Raw genomic sequence first — 27,431 nt, forward strand, 5'->3', positions numbered from 1 at the left:
TCATGGGGCTGGAAACATCATTGAGCCCCGAAGTGAGAGCACCACCCCCACGCCCTCAGTCGACCAGTTCCCCGCGAGAGGAGGAACTTCCTGAGGTTGGAGTTCACTTCCTCTCGGAGGCTAAGGAAGAGAACACGGGGACTGTGCCACGGGACTCCCTGCTGGAGCAGAGGAGTCTTAACGAGGAGACTGTGGAAGAAGCAGTGGGGGATAAGAAAATCCAACAGAAAATCCAACAGATTGCAGGAGGAGACATGTTGCCAGAGGGTGAGCTAATTAACTTAAAATTACAACCATTGCAAATTTTGAAGCCCCGAGAGGTTACATTAGACTCTCTGTGGGACCTGGTAGCCAATTTGGCAAAATCTATTAATCCACAATTACAAGAAGTAGAAAAGAAATTAGAAAATCATGGAACTGAGATTAAAAATTTAAAGACTGGACTTGAGGACTCAAAAATTTCAATACAAAATATTCATCAAGAACTTAAAGTATCACAACAAATTACTGAGGTATTAATTAAAGATAATACCAATTTAAGAAGGAAAATGGAAGCAATGGAAAACTTTTCTCGTAATAATAATCTCAGATTGATAAATTTCCCTAGGGTCTCTGTGATAGCCCCAAGGGAAATGTTGAAACGTTATATGACGGAAATATTGGAACTCTCTGATGAATCATTACCACCATTTACGCAGGTTTATTATCTTCCAAGTAAGCCTCAAGACCAACAACAACAGCAATTACAACAGAAGTCGGGACCTGATTTAATGAATATATCCAATATATTGGAAATGTCTGATAGAGAATTAGTGACCCCTGCAACCTTATTATTGACAGTAGCTCTCGCACCAGATAAAAACTGGTTGCTGAGACTTTTCTTTAAAAATAAGCAAAAAGAGTTTTTAGGTTGTAAAATTCAGATGTTCCCAGATTTGGCCAAGGAGACGTAGAGAAGGAGAAAAGAATTTCTGTTAAGGAAACCTGGTGTTTTATCTCTGGGGGCGACTTTTTACTTGCGACACCCATGTAAATGTGTTGTTAATTACCATTCTCATAAATATGTTTTCTTTGAGCCATCTCAACTGACAACTTTTCTCACAACTGCATCTTTGGAGAAAGAAAGTGCTTAGTTTAAGAAAGGGTGCCTCAATCTCATTCGACTAGCTATTATTTTGTTTTATAATAATTTCTTTCTATCGCCTATTTTCCTTCTTGGATCTTATTGAGGACTTGAGTAGAAATTTATGCTTATATGTTCTTTGATATATGTTTTCATTTGTATTAATTTCTTGCTAAATTTCCTTTCTGTACAAGTTATAATATGCTTGAATATATTGAAAATTTCAATAAATATTAAATTAAAAAAAAAAAAATAAGAATCTACAAAAGAAAAATGAAAACATTTCATTCAAACACCCAGTGAAGGAATTAAAAAGACATTGGTTGCTCTCTCTGTTGTATAAAATCTTCCAATTTTCCTGGATTAAAATCTTCCAATTTTCCTGGATCATCAAAAGTAGTAGTTTTGTTTTTCAATAGTTATCCTCATTATTGCAGGGTATAGAAGCCCATATTTGGCCCCCATAGCTCGTAATTGTGGCCTCATATCTAAAAATATTTTCTTCTTATTTGCCGTGTTTTTGGCAGAATCAGGCACAGTATGAATACGGGCATCTTGGCATTTTAAGTTCTTATTTTGTTTAGCCAATTGGACAATCTCTATAACCTGCTGATGCCTTAATAATTTAAATATTAGTGGCCGAGGACCCTTTTGCCTACCTGATCTTCTCGCCGGTATTCTGTGTGCCCTCTCAATTAGAGAATGACACGGGGAAAAAATCTGTCCCTGTCACCGCCCCGTCACCGGCCCACCATCCTCTGCACCGCCCCGTCACCGCCATTCCCTTCACCGCCCCGTCACCGCCATCCCTTTCACCGCCCCGTCACCGCCACTGCCATCCCATTCACCGCCCCGTCACCGTCCCCGCTGCATCCATATAAGCCTTAGTACTGTAATATTTAGCTTATTCCTTTCTTATAAATCAAAGTTCCTGCTGCTGAACTAGAGAAAGAGATGTTCAGCTGGCAGGGCTTTGTTTATAAATTTTTATCAACACAACTAATATACTATTTTATCCTAAAGCAAAAAATAAATAAATAAATATAATTTTTTTTTCTACCTTTGTTGTCTGGTTTCTGCTTTCCACATCTTCTCATTGAATTCCTTCCATCCACTGTGTGTCTTCTTTCTGCTTCTTCCATTTGCTGTTACTGTGCCTCTCCCTTAACCCCCCCCCCCCCCCAATTGGTCTAGCACCCATCTTCTTCCCTCCGCTCCCGCATAGTCTGGCATCTGTCTTCTTCCCACTCTGTCTTCCACATTTCCCTTGGGGGTCTGTTCCTCTCCACCCTCCTTCAATGTCTGTTCTATTCCTTTCCACCACCACCCTTCCCTCCCTCCTTTACCATCTGTTCCTTTCTACTACCCTTCAGCTCCTCTCGCGTGGCCTATCTACCTTCCTTCCTCTTATTTTCATGGCACGTTACAATGTAATTTGTGCAAGCCACTGGAGCCTGCAAGCTCGGTCCCTGTCCTATCCCCACAAACCATCCGCTTCTGTGCTCCTATTTTCTCCATTTCTAATATCTCCCCTATGTATCTGTCATTGCCCCCCCTGTGTCCATATACCATCCCCATGGCATGTCCCCTTTATGTCTCTGTCCCTATGCTCCATGCACATAATTTCCCCTCTTTCTGTTACCTTCCTGTGTCCAGATTTCCCCTATCTTCAAGTTTCAAGTTTATTAGGATTTTATATACCGCCTATCAAGATTATCTAAGCGGTTTTTACAATCAGGTACTCAAGCATTTTCCCTCTCTGTCCCGGTGGGCTCACAATCTATCTAACGTACCTGGGGCTATGGAGGATTAAGTGACTTGCCCAGGGTCACAAGGAGCAGCGCGGGGTTTGAACCCAGAACCCCAGGGTGCTGAGGCTGTAGATCCAACCACTGCGCCACACACTCCTTGACCATACCATACCTTTACCATACCTCTTCCATACCAGTGTGTCTCTTCTTTTCAACCCCATCTAGCTTTTTCCCCTCTTTCTTCCCCCCCCCCCCCTGCTTCTAGCATCTGGCTCACCTGCCTGTCCTTCCCTTTCTTTCCTGCTGTGGGTTTTTCTTTCTGACTTCATCCCCTTGGCCCAGAATCCTTTTCCCTTTCACTCCCTCCTTCCAATTTGAGCCGGGAACACTAGCGATCGCACTGTCCCCACAGCCACTACCTGCCTGCCCAATTGATCCTAGTGTTTAGCCAGCTCTCTCCCTTCTCCTCACCTTAGTTTATAGGTTTTCTTTTTCGGCGACCTGCACGCTTTCCCAAAGAGCCGCACACGCGCGGCTGCTCAGTGTTCAATCTTCTGCTCTGCTGCAACTTCCTGTTTCCGGTTGCGTCAGAGCAGAAGATGGAAACTGAGCAGCAGCGGGTGCGCGGCTCTCTTATAGCGTGCGGGTCGCCGAAAAAGAAAATCTACAAACTAAGGTGAGGAGAAGGGAGAGAGCTGGCTAAACACTAGAATCGATTGGGCAGGCGGGTGTGAGCTGCGGAGACCGCGCGATCCTTCATGCCTCACTGCGGGGACAAGACCATTCACCGCCCCGCGGGTGGTGAATGGCCTTGTCCCCGTCGCCGCAGTGACTGCTAGTTTTCTTCCCCGTTTTCGGCGGGTGACCCGCGGCTAAAATGCGGTGGCCGCGGGTAAACCGCCACCGTGTCATTCTCTACTCTCAATCTCTAGAGGGAACTTCGATTTAATCGGTAATATCTTAGGTATAAAGCTTTCCAGGAAGGAAATAGGATTATCTTTCTCCACCCCTTCCGGTAAACCTAATATTCTTAAATTGCTCCTCCTTTCGCAATTCGAGCAGACCTCCAGCTCTCGGGTAAGCGCTTCAATTTTCAACCAATCTTGTTTTATTTGAAATAATTCTATTTCAGTTTCATCCATTTTCTTTTCAAACTGATTTTATTTTATTTCCATAAGTTCCATTCTTTTACTTAGGTTAGCTACTTCCTCTGTCAGATCGCTTAATTTCTTTGCATTTGCCATCACAAGATCTTTTATTTCCTTTAATTCCTTCATAACCCCACTGTCTGTTTCTTTTTGTATTGGTGCCTTTAGAGGAGTTTCAGGCTCCAGCTTCACTCTTCCGGTGTTTCCGAACAATGAGTCATTTTTAACTTGTTTCCCCGAAGCCATTTTTACTTTTACCGCCTCCTTCTGAACAAACAAAAAAAATTTATAAGCGACTTATTAATCTTAAAACAGTCCGTCGGCACGGAGCTCACCCGCTACCCGTCTGTTTTCATGCGCATCCAAGCCACGCCCCAGGCATTTCACATTAATGTTGGTTGAATTCTTGAGCAGAACAGTTGGTTTGAGCCTGTTGCTACAGCTGCCTCTACTTCACGTGTTTTGGGTGGCTCTCCATGCTTGGGTACTAACTGTAGAGGGCACTAAACTTCACAGTTAAGTTCTATAGAGGCAGAGTGAAAAATCTGGAATGGATTCCTTCTGCAACCATGTAACTTAGGGAAATAACCCTACTGTCTAGAACAGGGGTGCCCAAAGCGTCGATCGCGATCGACCAGTAGCTCAGGAAGGCAACTCGGGTCGATCGCACTCGTGTTGCTGTCCTGATCTACGGGCCGATCAGCCTTCCTCTCCAGTGTTCTCCCTAGGGCCTTTTAGCTGGGCGGTCCACCCAGCTGTCATCTGCCACTGCTGAACATTTAAAAAAAACAAACAAAAAAACCGGCTTGGAGATTTCAGCCCCTAGCGAACTTATGCTCCGGGCTCTAACATGTGCGTGCAGGCTTCTCTTCCCTTCCCTCCGAAATAGAGAGCTGCACGGGGACGACGGGAATCCCGCGGGACCCGCGGGCATCCCGCGGGTTCCCCCTTCGGGTCACGGGGATCCCGTGGGGACGCCCCTAGGGTCGCGGGGATCCCGTGGGGATGCCCCCTAGGGTCACGGGGATCCCATGGGGACGCCTCCGAGGGTCGCGGGGTTCCTGCGGGGCTGAATGTACTCAGTCGCGCGGCTCTTCTTCTCCCTACCTTCTCTGCTTGCAGCACAGAGCCGAACGGAAGTCTTCCCGACGTCAGCGCTGACGTCGGAGGGGAGGGAGGGCTTAAACAAAGCTTAAACAAAGCCCTCCCTCCCTCCGACGTCAGCGCTGACGTCGGGAAGACTTCCGTTCGGCTCTGTGCTGCAGGCAGGGCAGGTAAGGAGAAGGAGAGTAGCCTCGCGGTTCGAGTGGCTACCAAGGGAGGGGGGGCGGTTCGCCCCGCCCCGCCCCGGTTGCAGCACAGCCGGCCAGGTCCCCTTACTTTTGTGGCACTTCCCCGACCGACCGATAACAGCCCGGGTCCGACAATCCTCCCTGCCCTGTAGCCGCGAATCTAAATTACCTTCTTACAGCAGCTGTAAGAAGGTAATTTAGATTCGCGGTTAAGGGCAGGGAGGTTTGTCGGACCCGGGCTGTTATCGGTCGGTCGGGGAAGTGCCACAAAAGTAAGGGGACCTGGCCGGCTGTGCTGCAACCGGGGCGGTAGAGAAGGAGGGGGGAGAAGGACGCTGAAAGGCCATGGTGAAGACAGGAGGGGGGGGGGGAAGGACTCTGAAAGCACATGGGGGAATACAAAGGGGTGGAGAAGGACGCTGAAAGGCCATGGGAAGGGCGGGGGGGGGGGGAATGACTCTGAAAGCACTTGTGGAAGACAGAGGGGGGAATGACTGAAAGCACTTGTGGAAGACAGAGGGGGGAGAAGGATGCTGAAAGCACATGGGGAAGACAAAGGGGTGGAAAAGGACGCTGAAAGGCCATGGGGAAGACAGAGAGGGAGAAGGACGCTGAAAGGACATGGGGAAGATGGGGGGGAGAAGGACACTGAAAGGAAATGAGGAAGAGAGAGACGCTGGCAGGGAAGAGGACAGATGCCAGACTATGGGGGGAGCGGAGAGAACAAGATGGGTGCCAGACCAATTTGGAAGGGGGGAAGAAAGGGAGAGGCACAGTAACAGAGCAAATGGAAGATGCAGAAGGAAGAGAGACAGTGGATGGAAGGAATTGAATGAGAACATGAGGAAAGCAGAAACCAGGCAACAAAGGTAGGAAAAGAATTCAAGTTCTTTTTTTTTTTTTGCTTCAGGATAAAGTAGTGTATTAGTTGTGTTGATAAAAATTTATAAACATTAGAGGCTCTGGTAGAAACCCGTTTACAAAGTATGTATTCTTCCCAATTAATATTTTCAAATTAATAAAGTCTTTTTGCTTATTTGTAAATGGGTTTCTACCAGAGCCTTTAATTCAGTAGCATAATTAAATGAAATAACTATTTCTGAAGTTTATAGGGACGGGCGGGGACGGAGGGGATTCCTCGCGGGGACGGGTGGGGATGGAGGGGATTCCTCGCGGGGACGGGTGGGGACGGAGGGATTCCTCACGGGGACGGGTGGGATTCCTCGCGGGGACGGGTGGGGACGGGTGGGACTTTGGTGGGGACGGGTGGAATTTCTGTCCCCGCGCAACGCTCTACTCCGAAACCGGAAGTTATGTCCGGGAAGGGTGGGGGGAGAAGGGAAGCCTGCACGCACATGTTGAGAGCCCTGAAGCAAGCGTTCGCTACGGGCTAATGCGGGAGACAGGTTAGTGAAGCATTTGTTCTTGTTCCTGCCGGGTCCTGCCTACTTTCTGTTTCCGCGAAGGCAGGACCTGGCAGCATTTCCCCCAATAGGTTGATCACGATCTTGGGCTGATCAGCCTTCCTCTTCCCGACGGCAGAATTGACGTCGGGGAGAGAAATGCTGGTTGGCCGAAGCAGGGAGAGCTTGGGGCCTGTTATTGGTGGCGTTTGGGTCCTGGTCCCCGATGGTAATGGCTGTGGCAGTGGCTTGGGGGAGGGCAGGGAGAAAGAAAGAAAAAGGGCAGGCAGGGAGACAGAAGGAAAGAAGAGAAACAGAAAAAAATGAAAGGGAGGCAGAGAGAAAGAAAGGGCAGGGAAGAGGAAGGAAAAGTTGGGGGGAAGGAATGAGGTCTGGAGGAGAAGAAGCATACAGGCTAAAAGAAGGGAAGAAAGATTGTATGCACAGTCAGAAGAAGAAAGTGCAACCAGAGACTCATGAAATCACCAGACAAGGTAGGGAAAATGATTTTATTTTAAATTTAGTGATCAAAATGTGTCTGAATTTATATCTGCTGTCTATATTTTACACTAAGGTCCCCTTTTACTAAACCGCAATAGAGGTTTTTAGCGCAGGGAGCCTATGAGTGTCGAGAGCAGCGCTGGGCATTCAGTGCAGCTCCCTGCGCTAAAAACTGCTATCGTGGTTTAGTAAAAAGGGAGGGGGTATATTTGTCTATTTTTGTATGGTTGTTACTGAGGTGATAGTGCTTAGAGTCATCTGCTTTGACCTCTTTGAAAAACCCTGGAATAATGATTAACATTTTCTATGCATACAGTGTGCTTTGTGTTTTTTTTAATTTTATTGTTGGTAGATCATTTTGACTTGGTCATTTAAAAAGTAGCTCGCAAGCCCAAAATGTGTGGGCACCCCTTGTCTAGAATGTCTCACCTATTTACTGGAAAAAAGCTTACCAGGGTAAGTACATAATCTCTTTATTTGTTGCAACATGCGTAACCTTGGTGCTTGAGATAAAAGTATTTAAAATGTTCAGTAAGCTGTTAAAATCTTCATGTATATTCAGTAAATCCATGTTTATATTTGATATGTTGACTTGATATTCTGCATATACAAGTTTAATACCAAAATGGTATTAATAGGTACAATTTTGAATCTGTAATCTCTTCTCTTTTCACATCAGTTTTGAATCCTGATAACAGCTTTGAAATCCTGATTGATCAGACAGTTGTAAACAGTGGGAACTTGTTGAATGATATGAATCCTCCTGTGAACCCTCCTCGAGAGATTGAGGATCCTAATGACAAGAAACCAGAAGATTGGGATGAGAGGCCTAAAATTCCAGACCCTGAAGCTGTGAAACCAGATGACTGGTAAGAAGGGGCAGCATACAAAGATGTTGACTTTATTGCAGAATTTAGTTCAGAGGGTGTATTGTGTTCAAATGCTTAAAAGAATTCATGACACTTAGATACAAAAAGTATCTGAAATAGGAGAAAAAGCTATTGATGTTTTTTCAAAATATTAGAGCCTATTAAAACATGCAAATAAGGAAAATAGCTACACACCATAGTACTCAAATGTTTTTAGCAGCACAGAGATCTGCTAGTGTGTTTTCACAGAGCAATCTCCTCTTCGTCCTTGTTTTGAGCTTCCAGTACATCCTGAACAGAGACAGCAATTTTGCATGGACTTCATTTGCAACTATATGGGAGTTTTCTTCCCTATTTCATATTATCCCAGGACAAGCAGGCAGGTATTCTCACTAGTGGGTGATGTCATCAGACAGAGCCCCGGTACGGACGTCTCACAAGCACGTGTTGCTTGTAGAAACTTAAAGTTTCTAGATGCCCGCACCGCGCATGCGCCGGTGCCTTCCTGCCCGGAGATCCGGGCGTGTCTCCTCAGTTCTTTCTTTTCCGCGGAGCTGAGAAGTTCAACTTCATCACGCGCTAGCTGAACTCAGTTAAATTTGCCTTCCTTGTCCGCGTTTTCGCTTTCTTTTAATTACAGTTAACAGTACTTTTCTTTTTCAGTTTAAAAAAAAAAAAAAAAAAAAGATTATTTCCTCCGGCGGGTCGAACGGGCCGGCCACGTGGCTCAGGCCCACTGGCTTCGACCTCGCGGCGGAGATTTTCCGGCCTATGTCCCGGCCAATCACCGGGTTTAAAAAGTGCAGCAAGTGCCAACGCGCGATTTCACTCACGGACCCTCACTGGCGCTGTTTGCAGTGTTTGGGCCCTGACCACATCCCGAAATCGTGCAGGCCTTGCTCTACCCTTACGGCACGCTCATTCAAGCGGCGTTGCCTATTGTGGGAATCGATGTTCAAGATGGACGCAACTAAGGATCCCTCAGCCTCCACTTCATCTGATACCTCCCCGGTTCGGGCGAAACCGGTATCGACCCCTCCTGCATCGAGTGTGGTGAAACCGGCATCGCTCAACCCGACACCATCCACGAGCTCGACGTCGGTGCCTGCCCCGGTCTCCTCGGTTCAGGTACCTCTTCCTTCCACAGTGCCACCAGTGGTCATCAAAGTGCCGAAAGCTACTAAGCAGAAGCACTCGGCCTCGAAGGAGCGCGATGTCCGTGCAGGAGGACCCCCTTTCGGTGCGGATACCTCCTTATCGGCTTCGCTAACGGTCCGTGCTGGAAGCTCAATTCGTTGAGCTCATGCAGACCATCGGACCCGGGCTCATCGCTGCCATACAGGGTGACCTCCCGGTACCGGTCCAAAGGGGCGGTCCGCCCCCTCCCCCCTCCCCCACACCGTTCGACCTCGACAACCGACGAGGACGAACGGGGGAGGGCGGCGATGCCCATGCGGCAAGCCTCGCTTACCGATATGCCGCCATTAGAACCCATTACGCCTCCGCGCCAACATGGGACCAGACCTCCGATCGATACTCGAAGCCCTGGGCATAGTCAGGAAGAGTTCTTCCGTACTCCTTACCAGACTTGGGTAGCATCGCAAGAACCCGCATCGCAAACCCAGTTGCGATCCACCGCTTCCAGCCCTATCCACTTGGGGGCCTCGGGAGACCATGCGATGCACAGACGATCCCGATCCCCGTCTCGCCACCGAGACGGGCACCGATCGAGACACTCATCCTGGCACTCCTCACGCCATTCGGAGGTGTCACCGCAGAAAAAACTGCAACGTAGGGGATACTCCTCATCAGAGGTGTCCCCTCCGGGGGGCCCGGAGTACGAGGAGACATCGGTGCCCGATTCTCCTTGCCACTCCCCGATGTCCATGGACCTGGAGGCCTCCTCCTCCTCCAGCCCGTCCCACAGACCGACGCTGGCGGAACAATTGTCCTTCTCATCATTCCTCCGACAAATGGTGGATGATCTGGACGTGACCCTTGACACGGGCTCCCGATACTCCAAAGAGTATCTGGACACCATGCATTTACCTAACCCTCCAACGGAGTCGCTTCGGCTCCCCTTGCACAAATTACTGGACCAGACCTTCATGCAGTGCTTCGAAACACCGTATTCCATACCGGCGATCCCCAGCAAACTCGATGCTCGATACCGCATCGTGCACCATAAAGGGTTTGAGGGCCCTCAACTCTCCCACCAATCCCTACTGGTCGAGTCCTCTCTTAAACGCTCTCATCCCTCCCAGGTCTACGCCTCTGTACCGCCGGGCCGAGAGGGGAGAACGATGGACAAATTTGGTAGAAAATTCTACCAAAACTCCATGATGGCGTCACGGGTGCTAAACTACAATTTCTTTTTCTCTTCCTATCTGGAGTTCTTCTTGCCGGTGCTCCGCAAGTTCACTCCGTTCATAGACAACCAAGCTCGATTCGAGTTCGAGGAAGTGGTAGCCTCCCTCTCCCAATTACGCCTCCAGCTGATGCAATCCTCCTTCGATGCATTCGAACTCTCGGCACGCGCCGCCGCAAGCGCGGTAGCTATGCGTCGCCTGGCATGGCTCCGTACAATCGATATGGACCCCAACCTCCAGGACAGACTCGCCAACGTACCATGTGCTGGAGCTGACCTGTTCGATGAGTCTATCGAAACTGTTACCAAGAAGCTGTCGGATCATGAAAAATCTTTTCAATCCATCCTGCGGCCCAAACCCAAACCTCAACAGTCTCGACCTTCCAGGCCACCCCTGATTTACCAGCGGCGTTACATGCCCAGACAAACGCCTGCTGCGAGACAGCCTGCGAAGAGACAACCTCCCCAGAAGTCTCAGCAAAAACCTCAGCCACCGGCTGCACCTAAGGCTCCCCAGCCCTTTTGACGCCCCTCCCGGGAGCATAACCTCGGCCTCTCCCATAGGGGGCCGCCTCCATCTTTTTTACCATCGATGGGAGGCCATAACCACGGACCTATGGGTCCTCACCATCATAAGAGAAGGATACTCTCTTCAATTCCACCGGGTCCCCCCGGACCATCCTCCAAGAGAGTATCCTTCAAGCTCGACGCAGACCGCCCTTCTTCTTCAGGAAGTCCAAACCTTACTTCAGCTTCGGGCTGTCGAGCCGGTCCCGTTAGACCAATTGAACCGAGGGTTTTACTCCCGGTACTTCCTCGTCCCGAAGAAAACGGGCGACCTGCGACCCATTTTAGACCTTCGGGCCCTCAACAAGTTTCTGGTCAAAGAGAAGTTTCGCATGCTGACTTTGGCTTCTCTATACCCCCTCCTCGAGCAGAACGACTGGTTATGCTCCCTGGATCTCAAGGAGGCCTACACTCACATCCCCATTCACCCGGCCTCCCGAAAGTTCCTCAGATTTCGGGTGGGAAATCTGCACCTACAGTACCGAGTGCTACCATTCGGCCTATCTTCGTCCCCCAGAGTCTTCACAAAGTGCCTGGTGGTAGTGGCCGCAGCACTCCGGGACAGGAGTCTACAGGTGTTCCCATACCTCGACGACTGGCTCATCAAGGCCCCGTCAGCCCCAGAGGTCACTTCGGCGGCCTTGGCTACAACCTACTTCCTCCAAAATTTGGGCTTCGAGATCAACTTTTCCAAGTCTCATCTACAACCCTCCCAGTCCCTCCCCTTCATCGGAGCGGTCCTGGACACCACCCGACTCCGAGCATTCCTGCCCCTGCAACGCATGGAGTCCCTTCTTCATCTCTGCCAGGCGGTGTCTACTCGCCAAACTCTACCGGCGAGACAACTGATGGTGCTCCTGGGCCATATGGCCTCCACAGTACACGTGACACCCCTTGCCAGACTCCACCTCAGGATCCCCCAGTGGACCCTGGCATCACAGTGGAATCAGACGTCCGATCCACTATTCAAACACATCTCAGTCACACCTGCTCTTCGGCAGTCTCTACTTTGGTGGATGACCTCTTCGAATCTATCCAGAGGTTTGCGGATGCACTCTCCCCCCCATCAGAAAGTTCTCACAACCGATTCGTCGAATTATGCATGGGGGGCCCACCTGGATGGTCTCCGCACCCAAGGATTCTGGACCAGTGCGGAAAGACTACACCAAATCAATCTACTGGAACTCAGAGCCATCTTCAATGCGCTCCAAGCTTTCCAACATCTACTTCACGACATGGTAATCCTCATTCGCACAGACAATCAGGCCGCCATGTATTATATCAACAAGCAAGGAGGCACGGGCTCGGCCCTCCTTTGCCAGGAAGCTCTACGAGTCTGGGACTGGGCGGTGCGCCACAACGCCCTACTCAGAGCAGTATACATCCAGGGGGAGAACAACGTCTTAGCAGACAAACTAAGCCGTCTGCTACAACCGCTCGAATGGACTCTCCATTCCAGCCCCCTTCACCAAATCTTCACGCAATGGGGGACGCCTCAGATAGACCTCTTTGCGGCTCCCCACAACTCCAAACTGCCTCAGTTTTGCTCCAGGATCTACACTCCTCATCGCCTCGAGGCAGATGCTTTTCTACTGAACTGGGGGAAACGATTTCTATATGCGTTCCCACCATTCCCGCTGATCCAGAAGACTCTGGTCAAGCTGAAACTCGAACGGGCCACCATGATTCTAATAGCTCCTCGGTGGCCCAGACAACCTTGGTTCTCCCTCCTACTCCAACTCAGCAGCAGGGAACCAGTACCACTTCCAGTGTTTCCTTCACTGCTTACTCAACATCAAGGATCACTACTTCATCCCAACCTGCAGTCTCTCCACCTGACAGCTTGGTTCCTCTCAACGTAACCCCTCACCAATTCTCACAAGAAGTGAGGGAGGTCTTGGAAGCTTCCAGGAAGCCCGCCACTCGACAATGCTACTCCCAGAAATGGACCAGATTCTCCTCATGGTGTGTTTCTAAGTCAAAGGAACCTCAGCGAGCTTCCTTATCCTCCGTGCTGGACTATCTCCTACACCTATCTCAATCTGGGCTCAAGTCCACATCCATACGAGTCCACCTGAGCGCTATTGCGGCGTTCCACCAGCCCCTACAAGGGAAACCCCTCTCGGCCCCTCCAGTGGTCGCCAGATTTATGAAAGGACTCTTCCATGTTAACCCTCCTCTCAAACCACCCCCCAGTAGTTTGGGACCTCAATGTAGTCCTTTCCCATCTCATGAAGCCCCCGTTTGAACCACTCAACAGGGCCCCTCTTAAGTACCTCACCTGGAAAGTGCTTTTTCTTGTAGCCCTTACGTCCGCTCGCAGAGTCAGCGAACTCCAGGCATTGATGGCGGATCCACCATTCACAGTATTCCATCATGACAAGGTGGTCCTACGCACTCACCCGAAATTCCTGCCTAAGGTGGTCTCCGAATTCCATCTCAACCAATCCATTGTACTTCCAGTATTCTTCCCTAAGCCCCATTCTCACCACGGAGAATCGGCCCTTCACACTCTAGACTGTAAACGTGCCTTGGCTTTCTACCTGGATCGCACCAAGCCACACAGAACCACTCCTCAACTTTTTGTCTCCTTCGATCCTAACAAGTTGGGAAGACCCGTATCGAAGCGCACCATCTCTAATTGGATGGCGGCTTGTATCTCTTTCTGCTATGCCCAGGCTGGATTATCACTTCCTTGTAAGGTCACAGCCCATAAGGTCAGAGCAATGGCAGCCTCAGTAGCATTCCTCAGATCAACACCAATCGAGGAAATTTGTAAGGCTGCCACCTGGTCCTCGGTTCACACATTCACCTCACATTATTGTCTGGATACTCTCTCCAGACGGGATGGACAGTTTGGCCAAACAGTATTGAAAAATTTATTCTCTTAAGTCGCCAACTCCCCCTCCATCCCACTGAGGTTAGCTTGGAGGTCACCCACTAGTGAGAATACCTGCCTGCTTGTCCTGGGATAAAGCAATGTTACTTACCGTAACAGTTGTTATCCAGGGACAGCAGGCAGCTATTCTCACGTCCCACCCACCTCCCCTGGGTTGGCTTCTCAGGCTAGCTACCTGAACTGAGGAGACACGCCCGGATATCTCCGGGCAGGAAGGCACCGGCGCATGCGCGGTGCGGGCATCTAGAAACTTTAAGTTTCTACAAGCAACACGTGCTTGTGAGACGTCCGTACCGGGGCTCTGTCTGATGACATCACCCACTAGTGAGAATAGCTGCCTGCTGTCCCTGGATAACAACTGTTACGGTAAGTAACATTGCTTTCTCTCCCAACCACAATATACTTACTCTGCTCCATTGCAGCAAGGTCATGGGCACCAAAGTTCCTTGAAACCCTGTAGTCATGGACCTTGAATACAGGTGCAAGATGTCACCTTATACAATGCCCATTAAACAATCCAAGGCACAGAAATAATTACAATTAACTGTATATGTTAGCGCTGTTTATTTCTATTGTGCATTCCTCATTTCATACAGGGGATCCTCAGAACGCCACCTGATCAATTAGATCAAATAGAACAGTGTGGCAGCACTCCTCGCTAGTTCCCCTAGTGAGGAGTGCTGCCACACTGTTCTAATTGATCTAGTTGATCGGGTGGCGTTCTGAGGATTCCCGGTGTGAAATGAGGAATACACAATAGAAATAAACAGCGCTAAGATATAACTTATACAATGAGCATTATTTTCTCCATCCCCAACTTCTTCCCTCAGGCCTATCAATTCCAGCTAGCATGGGGAATAAGCCAAGTAACTTTATGCATGGCAACACACAACACTGCTGCTAAGCCACTTTGCTGTCTACCACAACTTTTATTTTCAAAAACAAAGAATGTGTATTCAACCTTATCTTGGGTCAGAGCTTGATACTATGAATTTCTTCCAGTCTATTTCTGAAGGCTAAAACCTTGAGCTTGTCATCCTGCATGATAAAGAAACAGTTTGTAATGGAAAATCTTTGCATTATTTGTCAAGGGATGAGGATGCGCCTGCAAAAATTCCAGATGAGAGTGCTGTGAAACCAGAAGGGTGGTTAGATGATGAACCTGAATATGTAGCTGATCCTGATGCAGAAAAACCTGAGGACTGGTATGTTAATCTGTTGCTTCTGAATTATACACCAGGATTGCATTTTTAGTAAACTGTTGTGATCATGATAGCAAAGAAAAAAAACAAACTGTGAAAGGCATGCCAAAAGACAAGAAAATAAAGGTGTATCAAACAGTGGTACCTTGAAGTAAGAACCTGATCGAACATGTTTATTATGCTATAAAAGATGTAGGTCTACATAAAACAAATATCCAAAGCTAGTGCTGGAATATTGACACAATGTCAATTGAATTTCCACCATATTTGGAGATTTATTTTAGTGTTTCGACCCCTGGCCCCATCCCATAATGTACCAATTGTAATGCAATTTCTTCCATCCATTTTTCATATACACACAATATAATCTAAATACATAATGGTAGCCACAAAATAAAAAAACAACAACAATGTACACTGTATGCAGAAAAAATGTTGAATCTGCGTGGAAGAGATTCTGCGTGGGAGACTGCAAGTAATGAGGGGACAAAACGCAGATACATACGTGTGGAGAGCCTGATTTCCCATTTCTGTCGTCTCTTAAAAGGGATCATCAGGTCTCCAGTTCAAGGTTTTTCTGACTCTTGTGGTTACTCGGAAGTTGTCACTACGACTCCTTAGAGCAAAGAACCTGCAACATTTGCAGCTTATGTGAAGACCTGGAATGACTTTTCAGTTATGGTGTGCCGAGGAACCTGAGAAGGCTCTTATCCTGGTGATATAGCTTTTTTACATGCCTGTCTTGAAAATGGCCTGGCGATTTCATCTCTCAAGGTGCAAATAGCCAGTTATTTTGGGCTCGGAGAGACGTAGTTATTAGCATCTTTTCCAGACGTCGCTCGGTTTTTGAGGGAGGAACTCATAGTGCTGCGCAGGCCATTCCCGTCTTGGGACCTCAATGTGGTTCTGAAGGGCCTATCTCGGGCTCCATATGAGCTTCTACCAGACGTGTCCTCTTTGTATGTTATGGTTAAGACTGTTTTTTGGTTGCTGTTGTCCTTGGCAAGGTGGATCTGAGAGGCCTTTTCCTGTAGGGAACCTTCCTCCAGTTTATCGAGTAGAGTATTTCTTTGGCAGATGGTGCCTACCCTTCCTTTCGAATGTAGTTTCTGCCTTCCATATTAACCAAGAGGTTTGTTTTCCTGCTTTCACCTCACAGGCTCAGGTGAGATTTTGTGGAGGCTGGACATATGCACAGTTCTTCTGCACTACTTCGGAGAGGACTAATGGTTCCTGACTATCCAACCTCTTTGTGCTAACCAGTCACTCAAGATAGGCAAGCCAATCTCCAAGGCCTTGATTTGCCAGATGGGATTCGCATGGCAACTTCATCTTCCTACATTGCCTGCGGTAATCGGCACCCTATCTCAATTGCAGCACATTTGATTAGAGAGGTGGCGGCATCCCTAAGTGGAGTACCGGGCAATTATTGCCTGATGAGATCTGTAGAGCAGCTACTTGGGCTCTCTCCACACTTTTACAAAGTTCTATAGAGTAGATGTGGCAGCTCAAGTGCCACTTTTGGTCCTGTGTTCTCTGGGAAGGCTTATCTGTCCCTCCCTAGACATCTGGCACTGCTTTGGTACATCAACTAATGTATGGAATCCCATGTCTATGCTAAAAGAAAGAGAGAGAAAAAGGAAAGGTTAGGTTATCTTGCTAATCTTTCTTTTAGAAGATGTGGGATTCTATACAGCCCACCCTATATGGACTATTGATTCGCCTGATTTCTGCCTCAGACGTTGCCAGTGGCTGTCTCGGGACCTCTTCTCCTGTTTTTTTAGATTAAGCAGAGACATTACTACCAAAACATGAGGGTCCTTATTCCCTTTCTCATTTGGTGGGTTTTATAGCCTCTGCTGGCTGCACTTAACACATTGGTTCCTAGCTACTCATGTGCAATAATTGTTGTTCACTGTTAAATTGGAACAGTGATTAATAAACATGTAACACTATCATAAACATGTAACATTATTATAAGTTACAGAGCAAAGCAGAATGTGGTTTAGTTGCTGGGGAAACTCCCTGTGCCCTTTTTTCTTTTCTTTTTTTCCATGTGTAGTTGATTGCTTTGGTACTAACTGAAGAGGGAGCTATTCTCCACTGCAGAAGGGAAGAAGTTCAGAGAATTTTAAAGTGGTACCCTTCTCCAGATTCACGACTAGTGGGAAGCAACAGCTACATACAGAATCCATGTCTTCTAAAAGAAAGATTAGCATTTCATTTTTTATTTCTTTTTTTTGCTCTGTAGAGAGCAACAACTTTGCCATCCATATGTCACTATATACAGCCTTGGATGAATTTCCTCTAAATGGCACTAAAATCTAAATAAGCAGATTATGAGTCTTTGTGTTAAGCTTGGACATGGTGTTTTGTGTTTACAGCTAGTGGCACCGGCAGCCAAAGGAGACCTTGATTGTCTCATAGGGTAATAGTGGTAACACTCACACAAAACGTGTGTTTTCATATTGTGGAATAATATTGGTACTAAATGCAATAGGAACCCCAATGCATGATATTCATGATTCTAGGGCCTCTTTTTTACAATGAGATAGGGAAATTAGGAGAAGAAAAAGGCTTTATGATCTGTGGTAGTGGTGGTTGACCATAAATTTGATATACCATTTGTTCTCAGCAAACAGGCTACAGCAGGGGTAGGGAACTCTGGTCCTCGAGAGCCGTATTCAAGTCGGGTTTTCAGGATTTCCCCAATGAATATGCATTGAAAGCAGTGCATGCAAATAGATCTCATGCATATTCATTGGGGAAATCCTGAAAACCTGACTGGAATACGTATGGCTCTCGAGGACCAGAGTTCCCTACCCCTGGGCTACAGAATGGTTTAAAAAACAGTAAGTGACATCTTCCAGACATGCCTGTTACTTCTATACTGTGACTAGTAGAGCTTGTACATGATATTCTGATCTAATAGGTCAGGGGTTCTCAATTCAGTCTTTGGAACATACCTAGTAAGTCAGGTTTTCAGACTACCCACAATGAATATGTATGATACATATTTGCAAACAGTGAAATCAGAGTGTGCAAATTTATTGTGCATATTCTTTGTCGGTATCTTTAAACTCACTGACTTGGTGTTTCTCAAGAACCTGGTTGAGAACCCCAATGCTAGATGGTGTTAGAATATGTTTGCACTCCAAAAGTGTCTTGAATTTGCACAAGCTGCTGTCCTTCATTGGTCTTTTCATTTAACATGATTTCTTTGTAAAAGTTTATAAATTCATTTTTTCTAGGGATGAGGATATGGATGGAGAGTGGGAGGCACCTCAGATTGCAAATCCCAAATGTGAGTCTGCTCCTGGCTGTGGAACTTGGCAACAACCTATGACTGACAACCCTGGTTATAAGGGTAAATGGAAGCCTCCTATGATCGACAATCCTAGCTACCAGGTAGAATCTGGTAATATTTTAGTAGCTGTATGGATCCGTTTTCTCTGTATACTAACTTTCTTTATATTGCATCATATTCAAACTGCTTAGTGCTTACCACCCTTCACCAGTCATGATCTCTGGGCAATACATCTCAGAAGTGTGGCCAAGACTAGCACCATCAAACCAGAAAATCTAGCATATCTGTTTCTATAAGAACATAAAAATTGTTATATTGGGACAGTCCGAAGGTCCATCAAGGCCAATATCCTATTTCCAACAGTGGCCAACCCAGGCCCCAAGTACTTGGCTAGATCACAAGATTCCTGGAGACTGAGAGAGAGACTGATGGAAATAGGGAGAGTCATCTATTATGTACTATTCCAAAGTTTTGTCTGTCTCCACCTGCTGGTCATGATGAGATATTATAACCCATCTGTAAGGACTATATCAGTCTACCAGGCACTACTGAATAATATTTATTGGGATTTATTAACTACCTTTTCATGAAGAGATTCACCCAAAGCATACATTGAATAATAATCAATACTGCTCAAGAGCGTTAGCTTTATAGCCTTTCTTCCACCTAAGGCCAGCAAAAAATGGGCAGGAATCTTGTGATCTAGCCAAATACTTTTAGTTTAGTAGCTCCTCATGAACACAATCCCATGAAAATTGATCTGGATCTACCATACACACCTCAATCCTATTTGCATTTGTCTTCTGTGGTCTCACTCCTAGCACTTCAGCATAAGCAAATGCTTTTATTCTGTGTGAAACAGATAAGTGGTGCACTAAATTATTGTAACTTTAAATTGGGCTGATACATTGAGAATTTGCAGAGCACAAATACAAGCTCAACAATCCCTTTCTCATATAGTGATGTCTCACTAGATACATTTTACAGAATAATTTTCTTTACACTTTTTTCAGGGTATTTGGAAAGCCCAGGAAGATCCAGAATCCAGATTTTTTTGAGGACCTTGAGCCCTTTAAAATGACACCTTTTAACGCTTTGGGGCTTGAATTATGGTCTATGACTTCAGACATCTTTTTTGACAACTTCTTAATTTGCTCAGATCGGGCAGTAGCCAATGATTGGGCCAGTGATGGTTGGGGCCTGAAGAGAGCAGCGGATGGTGCTTCTGAGGTGAGAAGTTTCACCTTGAGTGATTTGTACTTAACTACTCATCTTGTCTATCAAAACACTATAACTTTATTTATGTTCATTAGTGCCTCAATTTGCAGCAAATCCAAATATATGCAAAGAATGACAGTTCTAACTAATGCTGTCTGATTCGTGATTCAAATTGATTCACTTTTGTTTTTGATTAATCAATCCAAATTGAATAATTTGGGGAAATATCAGAAAGTCCCCACCATCAACCAAGCTGCTGCTGTTTCTCTATAGCAGCAGTAGTGGCAGTAAAAAGCTACTCACCAAATTCAGCATTTGTAGACGCTGCTAAATGTGCCCCAGAAAGGAGATGATGATCAACGGGGTGTGATCAGCATCCACACCAGTGGTGAGGGTGCAGGGGGGAGTAAGGGGGGGCAGGGCAGGGACACAGGGGGGAGTGAAGAAGACCAGAAAGTGGAAGCCAGTGATATAATATTTTTTTTGATCCAGTCCAGTTAGAAGATTTTATTAAAGATAAACCTTTGTTGAAAGTTTAATTATCCCAGGACAAGCAGGCAGCATATCCTTTACTGATGGGTGACGGCACCGCCGGAGCCACCGGTACGGACAATTTTAGAGTGATTGCATTCTAAGAAACTTAGAAAGTTCTAGCAGGCCGCACTGCGCATGCGCGAGTGCCTTGCCGCCCGACGGAGGCGCGCGATCCCCAGTTTCTTAGTTTCTGCGGAGCTAAGAAGACGTGTTTTTTTTTCAACAGCCATTGGAAAATCCTTTTTGCCTTCCCGCTCGCATGTTTTTTCTCTCTGGAAGTTTTTTCTTCCTCCTTTTCTTTTTGTTTCTTGTTGTAATTTAAAAAAAAAAAAAATTGTTCTTTTTTTCATTTTTCTTCGCCTTGCCTCGGCGGGGCCTGTTGGCATAATCGAAGCCTCCGCCTTCGATTTAGAGGAGGCCGTGTTCACCTTCATGCCCCCGCAGCCAGGTTTCAAGAAGTGTCAACGGTGTGCACGGCCCATCTCTTTAACCGATCCCCACAACTGGTGCCTTCAGTGCCTGGGTCCGGATCACAACGCCTCCTCTTGCACCCGTTGCGCTTCGCTTAAAAAGCGCACCTTGAAGAACTGACAAATCCAACAACGTCTTCTCTTCAGTGCCGGAATGGAACCATCGACATCCCACTCCGACGTCGGCTGCCCCTTCTAAACCGGCACCGACTCTTTCGACACCGCCGGATCTTCCTCCGGTGTCGCATCCCCCAGGTAAGCCGGCTAAGAAGCCTTCCTCTTCCCTGGAGCGTCCATCCTGCCGATCCTGCAGTGAGCCCAGTCCTGCCGGCATCGAAGCGCTCTGCTCCCATTGAGGTGAGTGCCACATCATCGGCCTCCTCATCTCCCGAGCGTCGAGAGGCACCACAGGTACCGAAGAAAAAGAAAGCGGTACCGGTGCCTTCCTTAGATGACCGCATTGCGGCTATCCTGCAAGTCCAGCTTCAAGAGGCAGTTGCAACACTTTCTTCCTGCTCTGCTGGCACCGAACCTTCCAGCCCCGGTCCGGTCTGAGCATCGGCGGTACCGTTGATTGAACAGCCTGTGTTATCGGCATCGACTCTTTCGGCACCGATACCTCCTGTTTCCACTTCCATGCCTATTTTGTATAGCGGAACCCAGGATCTCACATCATGCAGTACAGACGGTCTTGAATCGGCACCATCTCCCGATACCCCCAGGCATCATCTTACTTCTCCTGGTGCCGCCTCTATGCGCAAATCCCACCATACTGACCCCTCGACCCCGCTTTCTCGAGGTCGTGGCTCTTAGGTTCGTGACCCTGACTTGTGGGACGATTCTGAGGAGCCTATCGGTACCGAAGAGGTGGTTTCCTCAGACGAGGAAGATCCTTCTCTCCAGGAACTGCCTTCTAAACCTGATCAATCCTCCTTCACAAAATTCTTGAAGGAGATGTCTGACTCTCTGTCTATACCCTTGGAATCTGATTCAAAAAAATCCCAGGCTTTCCTCGAAGCCCTGGATTTTGATCAGCCTCCAAAAGAGTTCCTTAAGTTACCTCTGCATGACATCCTGAGAGAAATTTTTTATAAAAACTTGGAGACTCTTTTGACTATTCCAGGAGCTCCAAAGAAATTGGACACTCTATATAAGGTGATCCCTATCCGGGTTTCAACAAACCACAACTTCCCCATGAGTCTTTACTCGTGGAGTCCACTCTCAAGAAGTCGGCAAGCTCTAGTGTCTATGCCTCCGTCCCTCCTGGCAGAGAAGGGAAGACTATGGACAAATTTGGAAAACGGTTATACCATTACATTACATTACATTACATTAGTGATTTTTATTCCGCTTGTACCTTGCGGTTCAAAGCGGATTACATAAGAAGAGAACTGGACATTTCCAGGATGGTACATGACAATAGAGAATACAGTTTGAGGATAGAGACTTAATAACAGAATGATAGTAAAGACTTAGTGACATCGGAAGATGTTTTGGACGGCAGTGTTTTGGTTTCTTGGGGGATGGGGTGAGGGAGGTTAGGTAGATTGTATACCAGATTGTATACCAGAATGCTATGCTGGCTAACCGTTCAGGTAATTATGCTTTTCACTTTTCCTTCTACCTGAAGCATTTGATCCAACAGTTGTCTTCCCTCCAAAATACCTTCCTCAGCGTAAGATCCAGTCATTCCAACAATATACTTCCAGTCTGCTCCAGCTGCGAAAGTTCATGGTATGTTCCATCTACGATACCTTTGAACTAACCTCCAGAGCTACTGCCATGGCAGTTGCCATGTGCCGCCTGGCTTGGCTTCGGGTTTCGGAGCTTGATGTGAACCACCAGGACCATCTTGCAAATGCTCCTTGCTTGGGTGACGAGCGGTTTGGTGAATCCTTGGACACCACCACACAAAAATTGTCTGCCCACGAGATCCGATACCTTACTAAAGAACAAGAAGAAGCCTCCACCGGCTCGTCCTTTTCGTCAACACACGTCTTATCAATGTCGTTATTCTGCTCGGCCTCTCAATCTTCCTCAAAATCAACCTAGGAGACAGCGCCAGCAGCAACATCAACAGGCTCATCCATCACAGCAGCAACCTGTGAAGCCAGCTGCTCCACCCAAATCAACTCAGCCTTTTTTGACTTCATCCTCAGGGACATAGCCAGTCTCCCTCCATCTTCTCCTCTACCACAACATATCGGAGGTCGCCTGCACATTTTTCTATCTCGTTAGGAACTTATCACCTCAGATCGATGGGTACTAAACATCATTCTTTAGCACTCTCCAGACCAGTAGAGGTTAACTTTACGAATGGGTATATATCTAATCATGACCAGCAGGTGGAGACTGAAAACAAAACTGTGGGACAGTATATCCTATCCCCTCTTCTCTATTTCCCTCAGTCTTCTTTCAGTCTCCAGCAGGTGTTGAGTGATCTGTACCCATCTCCCTTGGTAGGGCTGTTGGAATTTGTTTAAGGGGTTTGTTGTCCCTGTTTTTAGCCGGACGGAGCTTGGGCGGGCCCTGTTTGGGGGTTCGTCCGACCTCAGGGGTGTCAAACCCGGCGGGTCTCGAGCGGGGTCCCTCCCCCCACTTCCTCCACCTCCCCACATTTTTTTAGAGGAGCCTCAGCAGTAAGCCTTGCCCCCTAAATCAAGCAAGGCATATTGCTTCGAGAGCCTGTGGAGTCTGTTCTGTAAAAAAAAAAAAAAAAAAATCCTGAGGTAGTGCTGGTCTGGAGGGTTGTTTCCCTTTAAGAAAACTGTATTTTTTCATCTAACCGGAACTTTTTTCTAGCTAGGTCGCGTATGGAGCAATTGTGCCCTTCTCCGGGGGAGGGGGACAAAATTAGGTCCAGCCGCGAGGCACTCGCGGCCGGCCTGAACTCGGCGGTTTGGGTCGATGAGGTGGTGGAGCTCCGTCGGCAGCGGCTGCAGGCGCCCAGAGCTCCCCGCCGATGGTGCCTCGCGAGTCGGCTTGGAGCAGTGGGGAAGCCCGGTTTTCTCCAACCGCCCACGGAGGGATTCCCCGAAGGATTCCCTCTCAGCTGATTTTTTTGACAGCTGATGCCGACTTGCCTGTTTTAGCGGCTGGGACTGTTCAGCCTTCTCAGCCGCTACAGGCCATGGAGGGAGCTTTTTTTGGCGGGAACTTCGCCATTTTCTCTGTCTGGCCCCTCCATTTTGTCTGCAACCTCAGGGGCAGGTTTCAGCTGGGACCCCTGCTGGGGCAGGGAGTCCCTGGGGACCCCCAGGGGTTTTTTGTCCCCAATTTATTTTCTTTCTTTGTGCAGACAATTGGGGGTCCCACGTGCACCTGGGGGGTTTCGGGGGTGGTTTCCCTCCGCGCCCCCTATGGCTTTGCCTCCCTCTTTTCGTTTGGCGTCCCCTCTTCCTCCTCCCTCATCCAAGCGCCCGCGGGGGGGCTTGGATTGCGGAATGGTGGTCGGAGGAGCGGGTTGGCATGGTTGAGGACCTGGCTGCTTTGGCGGGCTTCCAGGATCCTCTAGAGGGGACGCCCGCTGGCAGCGGGGCGGCGGGGTTTCCCGTCTTCCAGAGCAGATGTGTCCGTGGTGCGCTTTTTATTCTGAGGGATGAGCTTTTAGACCTGATGGAGCAGGTCTCCTTGGTGCTGCATTTTTGAAGTTGCGCCGCCGGAGACCCCGCGTATGGGGGCCCCTCTGCGTCAGGGGGTCTGTCGTGTTTCCCGCTCTTTTCCTGTGCGTCAGGATTTTCGGGATTTTGTGTTTCGTCTGGCGCGTAGCATGGCTCGTTTGTATCCCATCCCAGAGGGGGATCGGGCTACTTTAGTATCGCCAGTCGTAGACGTGGTGGTCTCGGCGATTTCTAAGCGGCATATCGTGCCTGTTGAAGGCGGGTTTGCCTTGCGGGACTCTGAGGAGCGCAAATTGGAGAATATCCTTAAGCTCAATTTTCAGGTCTCGGCTTTTGGGGTCCAGGCGGCTATTTGTGGGGGGCTGGTCGCTCGCGCTGTTTTTCGGTGGGCTGAGCGCGTCCTGGATCGGGAGTCTGATGACTGGTCTCTGGTGGATCAGGAGGTGGCAAAGATTGAGATGGCGGCCTCGTTCCTCTCTGATGCTCTTTATGACTTAGTGAGGATCTCGGCTAAGTCTATGGCCTTTGGAGTGGCCGCGCGGCGTATTTTGTGGCTGCGCGCTTGGGCGGCGGATGCTGCGTCCAAAGCTAAACTTACTAAATTTCCCTTTCGGGGGTCTTTTTTGTTTGGGGAGGAATTGGATAAGTTGATTCAGACTCTGACGGACTCTAAGGTTCCCCGTCTGCCTGAGGACCGTGCCCGTCCTGCGTCTCGGGGTGGCGCTGCCCGGGGGCGTTTGCGGGAGTTTCGCAAGTATCGCCCTGGGCGTGGGGCTGCTTCTTTCCCGGCTCCGGGATTTTCCAGGGGTCGGTTCTTTCAGTGCATGCAGCCCTTTCGGGGGGCCCTTTCGGGGGGCCCTTTCGGGGGGCAGGGAATCCCTCCGCCGGCTCCCCCGCTTCCCGTCCTGCGCAATGACTCCTTACCGGCGCCCCCTTTGGTTCCAGTGGGGGCCCGGCTGCGCGAATTTTTCCCAAAGTGGGCCGAGATCACGTCCGATCAGTGGGTCCTGGAGGTGGTGTGGGATGGTTATGCTCTGGAGTTCGCCCGCTCTCTGCCGGACCTTTTCCTCGCTTCTCCATGTCATTCTCCAGGGAAGACGCAAGCTTTTCGCCAGACCCTGCAGCGCTTGCTGGATCTCAAGGCAGTGGTGCCGGTGCCCCCTCCGGAGTGGGGCACCGGCAGGTACTCTATTTACTTTGTGGTGCCCAAGAAGGAGGGGACCTTTCGGCCCATCCTGGATTTGAAAGGGGTCAACAGGGCTCTCAAGATTCCTTCTTTCCGCATGGAAACTCTGCGGTCGGTCATTCTGGCGGTTCAGCCGGGGGAGTTCCTCACTTCTCTCGATCTGACGGAGGCCTACTTGCATGTTCCCATTCGGGACTCTCATCAGCGCTTCCTGCGCTTTGCGATCTTGGGGCGGCTCTATCAGTTCTGTGCGCTTCCCTTTGGTCTGGCCACGGCTCCCCGGACGTTCACCAAGGTGATGGTGGTCGTCGCGGCAGCCTTGCGGTCGGAGGGCATCCTGGTTCACCCCTACCTAGACGACTGGTTGATTCGGGCAAAGTCGTTGCAGGAGAGCTCCCGGGTTACGGCTCGGGTGGTGGAGTTTCTCCGGTCGCTGGGCTGGGTGGTCAACCTTTCCAAGAGTCGGTTGGTCCCGGCTCAGCGCCTGGAGTACTTTGGGGTTCTGTTCGACACCTCCTTGGGGAAGGTCTTCCTTCCAGAGGCCCGGGTGAGCAATTTGCAATCGCAGATTCGCCTGCTTTTGGTGTCCCGGTGTCCTCGGGCGCGAGATTTCCTCCAAGTCTTGGGGTCGATGGCGGCGTCCCTGGACGTGGTGAGGTGGGCGCGGGCCCACATGCGTCCTCTTCAGTATGCTCTGCTCCGGGGGTGGTCTCCCCAGAGGTAAGATTTGGATGTTCCGGTGCCCCTGCGGGGGTTGGCGCGCGGCAGCCTGCGCTGGTGGCTCCGGACCCCTCACCTGGTTCAGGGGGTGGGTCTGGATCTCCCGCAGTGGACGGTGCTCCTGACGGATGCGAGTCTCCTGGGTTGGGGGGCTCAGTGTTTGGGTCACTCAGCTCAGGGCACCTGGTCCGCGGAGGAGGCCGCCTGGTCGATCAACGTGTTGGAGACCAGAGCGGTCCGTCTGGCGCTGTTAGCTTTCCACTCCCTTTTGCTGGGCAAGTCGGTCAGAGTGCTGTCGGACAATGCCACGGCGGTGGCTTATGTCAATCGTCAGGGGGGCACCAGGAGCACTCCGGTGGCGCAGGAGGCGGCTCTGCTCATGGTTTGGGCGGAGTCCCATCTGCTGGACCTCTCGGCCTCTCATATAGCCGGGGTAGAAAATGTTCAGGCAGACTTCCTCAGTCGTCACTTCCTAGATCCAGGAGAGTGGTGTCTCGGCGCCGGGGCGTTTCAGTTGATAGTGCAGGTTTGTGGGCAGCCCCTGATGGACCTGGTGGCCACGGGTGGCAACGCCAAAGTGCCCCGCTTCTTCAGTCGTCGCAGGGACGGTCTGGCCGAGGATCTGGAGGCTCTGGTCCAGCCGTGGCCAACGGAGGGGCTGTTGTATGTGTTCCCTCCTTGGCCGCTGGTGGGCAGAGTGCTTCTTCGCATTGTTCACCATCCGGGTCTGGTGGTGCTGGTGCCTCCGGATTGGCCTCGACGTCCGTGGTATGCGGATCTGGTGAGGCACCTGGTGGCGGATCCTCTTCCTCTGCCTCTCTCGGACGACCTTCTGACGCAGGGTCCCATTCCCATGTTCGACCCGTCTCCCTTCTGTCTTACGGCGTGGCTCTTGAAAGGGGTCGCCTTAGCAAGAAGGGATATTCAGACAAGGTGATCTCTACACTGTTGGGGTCCCGGAGGCTTTCTACCTCTCGGGCTTATGTGCGGGTTTGGCGTCTCTTTGAGGAATGGTGTCGGGCGCGGGGAGTGACCTCTTTTCGCGCTTCCCTGCCTAACATTCTAGAGTTCTTGCAGGAGGGCCTGGATAGAGGCCTGGCTTGGTCTTCTCTCCGGGTTCATCTTGCGGCCCTGTCAGTTTTTCGAGGGTTGGTGTCAGGTCAGCGTTTGTCGGCTCTTCCTGATGTGATTCGGTTTTTGCGGGCGGCCAAGTTGCTTAGGCCTCCCCTACGGCCCTCGGTTCCCTCTTGGGA

General features: G+C 49.2%; 1 protein-coding gene across 1 annotated transcript in view; it reads left to right on the forward strand.

Annotated features, from left to right (window-relative positions):
* The window catches only part of CANX (calnexin), a 280,620-nt gene that overhangs the window by 183,078 nt on the left and 70,111 nt on the right, over positions 1 to 27,431 (forward strand). Inside the window, 5 exon segments of the mRNA XM_033927187.1 lie at positions 7,898 to 8,087; positions 15,013 to 15,126; positions 18,375 to 18,531; positions 19,444 to 19,452; positions 19,454 to 19,660. Of these exon segments, the coding sequence (XP_033783078.1) occupies positions 7,898 to 8,087; positions 15,013 to 15,126; positions 18,375 to 18,531; positions 19,444 to 19,452; positions 19,454 to 19,660 (677 nt within the window).

The sequence above is a fragment of the Geotrypetes seraphini genome, chromosome 18 (assembly GCF_902459505.1).
Source record: "Geotrypetes seraphini chromosome 18, aGeoSer1.1, whole genome shotgun sequence".
Lineage (NCBI taxonomy): Eukaryota > Metazoa > Chordata > Amphibia > Gymnophiona > Dermophiidae > Geotrypetes > Geotrypetes seraphini.